Source organism: Camellia sinensis, chromosome 3, assembly GCF_055761805.1.
Source record: "Camellia sinensis isolate YWXY chromosome 3, ASM5576180v1, whole genome shotgun sequence".
Lineage (NCBI taxonomy): Eukaryota > Viridiplantae > Streptophyta > Magnoliopsida > Ericales > Theaceae > Camellia > Camellia sinensis.
The window spans coordinates 116,189,526-116,192,935 of record NC_138963.1 but is presented as its reverse complement, the minus strand read 5'-3'; the positions used below and the strand labels follow the sequence as shown (position 1 = coordinate 116,192,935).

Below are 3,410 nucleotides of genomic sequence, written 5' to 3'. Positions count from 1 at the left end.
CAGAAGCACGTCGACTAGATAGCCCCCCAAAACAGTCTGAGCACTAATAAAGAATGTTGAGGAGTATTGCAAGGTGGATGATGATGCCCTCCGCGTTAAGGCCGGACAGAAAATTTGCAAATCGGCTCCATCTGGCATGGTTCAGCCGATAAGCATTGTTCCACTAAGGAGCCCTAAACCATGGGGTTGAGCAAAGAGAGACCATCAGTAGGATTTGTGTCGATCGAGTGAACAATATTCACACCGTTCGAACAAGCAATATCAAGTGGATGGCAAGTGCCCTAGACGATTGAACAAGAAATACACGGAGCCGATCAACAAGATCTTACCCGAAATCCAACATCTACCGTTCTTTAAATGGTTGTCCAAGATGATTGGACCCCCTGACACCAAATGCAGAGATAGGCGATGTGAATATCACAAGGACCATGGCCATTACACTGACAGTTGTTATGTACTGAAGGATAATCTGGAGGACTTAGTGCAGGACGACCGACTAGCACAACATGTCTGCAAGGGTAACCCACCAAACACGACAACCCTACAGCCGAACTCGCCTCTGCATGGTGTGATTCACATGATATATAGTCTTCCACCCCCAACTCAGGTGCATACAATTCAGATACACCTAGCCTATCCAAGTCATTCAAATCAGCCAAACGGTGTCACGAAACCGGACAAATCAGTTTTGACGACACTGACCTCAAAGGGGTCACGCTCCCCTATAACGATGCCCATGTCATTGAATTATGCGTCAGTAGATTCGCCGTCGAACATGTTGTGATTGATCAGGGAAGCACCTCAGAGATCTTGTATTACAAGACATTTCTCAAACTCAGTTTTACCAAATTGGACTTGTTGCCGACCGAGTATCCCCTGTTCGGCTTCAATGCAAACCCGGAGTATCCTTTGGAGAAGATCACTGTGTCAGTACGTGCAGGAACCAGGTCAGTTGACGTGGAGTTTGTAGTCGTCAAGCTTTCGTCACTATACAATCTCATCATGGGAAGAACCTGGTTGCATGCAATGCAGGCTGTACCAAGCACCTACAATAAGTTACTCTGCTTTCTAACACAACATGGCATTAAGCAAATACGAGGCTCTCAAAGGTCTGCGAAGGCATGTTATCTCACTACTTCGGCAAAGAAACCGAAGGAGCTGGAAGTGAATTCAGTTGAAGTCCCAAACCGAGAAAGCCTCAAGGACGTTGCAAAAACCCCCAACGATATGGCAACCGAGGATCTCGATTGGGTCGGAATCAATGGGGAGTTTTTTATGACTGGCACTTCTTTGGACGCATTTGAGCGACAAGAGCTCGTAGCCTTCTTACTTAGTAACATCGACGTAATCGTTTGGACATCGTATGAGATGCCGGGGGTGGATCCGAGTGTGGCCCAACACCGCCTGAATATTGACCCAAAAGTTAAACCGACCATCCAAAAGAGTCGACGGTTGACTGCGGAGCACACTTCAACTATTGTTGATGAAGTCGATAGGCTACTGGACGTCGGGGCAATTTGTGAAGTTACTTATCCCACTTGGCTGTCCAATACCGTGGTTGTAAAGAAGAAAAATGGGTCTTGGCGCGTTTTTGTGGACTTCACGGACTTGAACAGGGCTTGCCCTAAGGATTGTTTTTCTCTTCCTCGAATTGATTAATTAGTGGACACAACCGTGCACCACCAACTCATGAGCTTTTTGGATGCTTACAAGGGTTATCACCAAATTGCCATGCATCCAGAGGACTAGAAAAAGACCGCATTCCTCACCCCTCGAGGAACCTATTGCTATAAGGTCATGCCGTTTGGATTGAAGAATACGACCGCACCATGGAAGTATACATCGATGACATGGTGGTAAAATCCAAGGAAAAGCATGCTCATCTAGCCGACCTAGCCACGACTTTCGGCATTCTCCAACAGTACAAAATGAAGCTCAATGCCTTGAAATGTGCATTCGACATCGGATTTTGCAAGTTCCTCGATTATATTGTGAACCATCACGAAATAGTGGCTAACCTGAGGCAGATTACGACCATAACGGAACTTGGCTCACCTCAGTTGGCCAAAGATGTTCAGAAGCTGATGGGAATGGCGGCTGCCCTCAATAGGTTCATCAGTCGTTCTTCAAATCGCTGCCAACTGTTTTTTCACACACTTCGGCAAGGCAAAGCATTTTAGTGGACCTTTGAGTGTCAGGCTGCACTAGATGGGTTGAAGACATATCTTCTTTCGGTGCCACTTTTGGCAACCTCATCACTAGGCGAACCGCTCATCTTGTATCTTGCAGTATCCGATAGGGTGGTCAGCGTTGTGTTATTGAAGGAGAAGCTTGGGGAATAGCGACCAATTTACTATGTAAGCAAAGCGACGGTTGATACTGAAACGTGATACCTATCACTGGAAAAACTTATTCTGGCTCTTGTGGTTGTTGCCAGAAAGCTGATGCACTACTTCCAGGCTCATACTATAGGGATATTAAAAGACTTTCCTCTCCGAGTAGTGCTCTATAGCGTAGAAGCATTAGGACGAGTATCAAAATGGGCCGTAGAACTCGGCTAATACAATCTCCAATTTCTACCTAGAACGGCTATCAAGGGGCAAGTGTTGGCCGACTTTGTAGTTGAGTTTACAGGGTGCCATGCCTACTTCAAGTTCGACTAACTCTCCCGCCAGCCTCAACCAGACTAGAGAATGTATGTTGAAGATATTTGGCAGATGTATTGTGATAGATTGTCTAACCAACGTGGTAGCAGGACCAACATAGTAATCATGACTCCCGAAGGGGCAATAATCGAGCAGGCAGTTAAATTGGGTTTGAAGCATTGAATAACGAGGCCGAATACAAAGCGCCGCCAACTGGCCTCTGTAATGCGCTTCATCTAACGCCAAACGATTATAGGTTTTGTGCGACTCTGTAGACACCCTATTTTTGACATCCCTTACGACTTGGACGTCACGGTTTCCGCACCCAATGATGAGTATATATGCTTGTCAAATGCTCAAAATCCTTAGTAGAATGCCATAGCTTTCAGCCTTCAAACCTTGCACCCTTGTTGTCTTGTTTTTGGACCAAAACCTTGGATTTTCAAGCCTACAACCTTTTGTGGCCTGCCGGCCACTACTATTGGATGCCGGTCATTGCTTCCGGTTGCCGGCCGCCAATGTGTTTTGCAGATATTTTATGCCAGATGTGCCAATTGTTTGCACAGATGCATGCATCTGCTCCCACGTATATGGATGGATGTTTCAGAGGGAGGTTCATGTTTCTCTATATGTAGAGGACCACCCCTCTTGCTTTGAGGTTAGAAATATTTTGGAGCAATATTTTTCCTCTCTCTATAATTCTCTCTCTCTTACAAATTTCTTCACATTTGCCTATACACTCTTCATCTTTGCCTATACACTCTT

The 3,410-nt window shown here is 45.7% G+C and overlaps 1 protein-coding gene across 1 annotated transcript; it reads left to right on the top strand.

Moving 5' to 3' along the window:
- The first annotated feature begins 370 nt into the window (after positions 1 to 370).
- On the top strand, positions 371 to 1,659 carry LOC114267576 (uncharacterized). The gene is made up of 2 exons (XM_082918361.1): positions 371 to 518; positions 608 to 1,659. Exons 1-2 carry the CDS (start codon positions 371 to 373, stop codon positions 1,657 to 1,659), a joined length of 1,200 nt encoding a protein of 399 aa, XP_082774487.1.
- Positions 1,660 to 3,410: the final 1,751 nt, after the last annotated feature.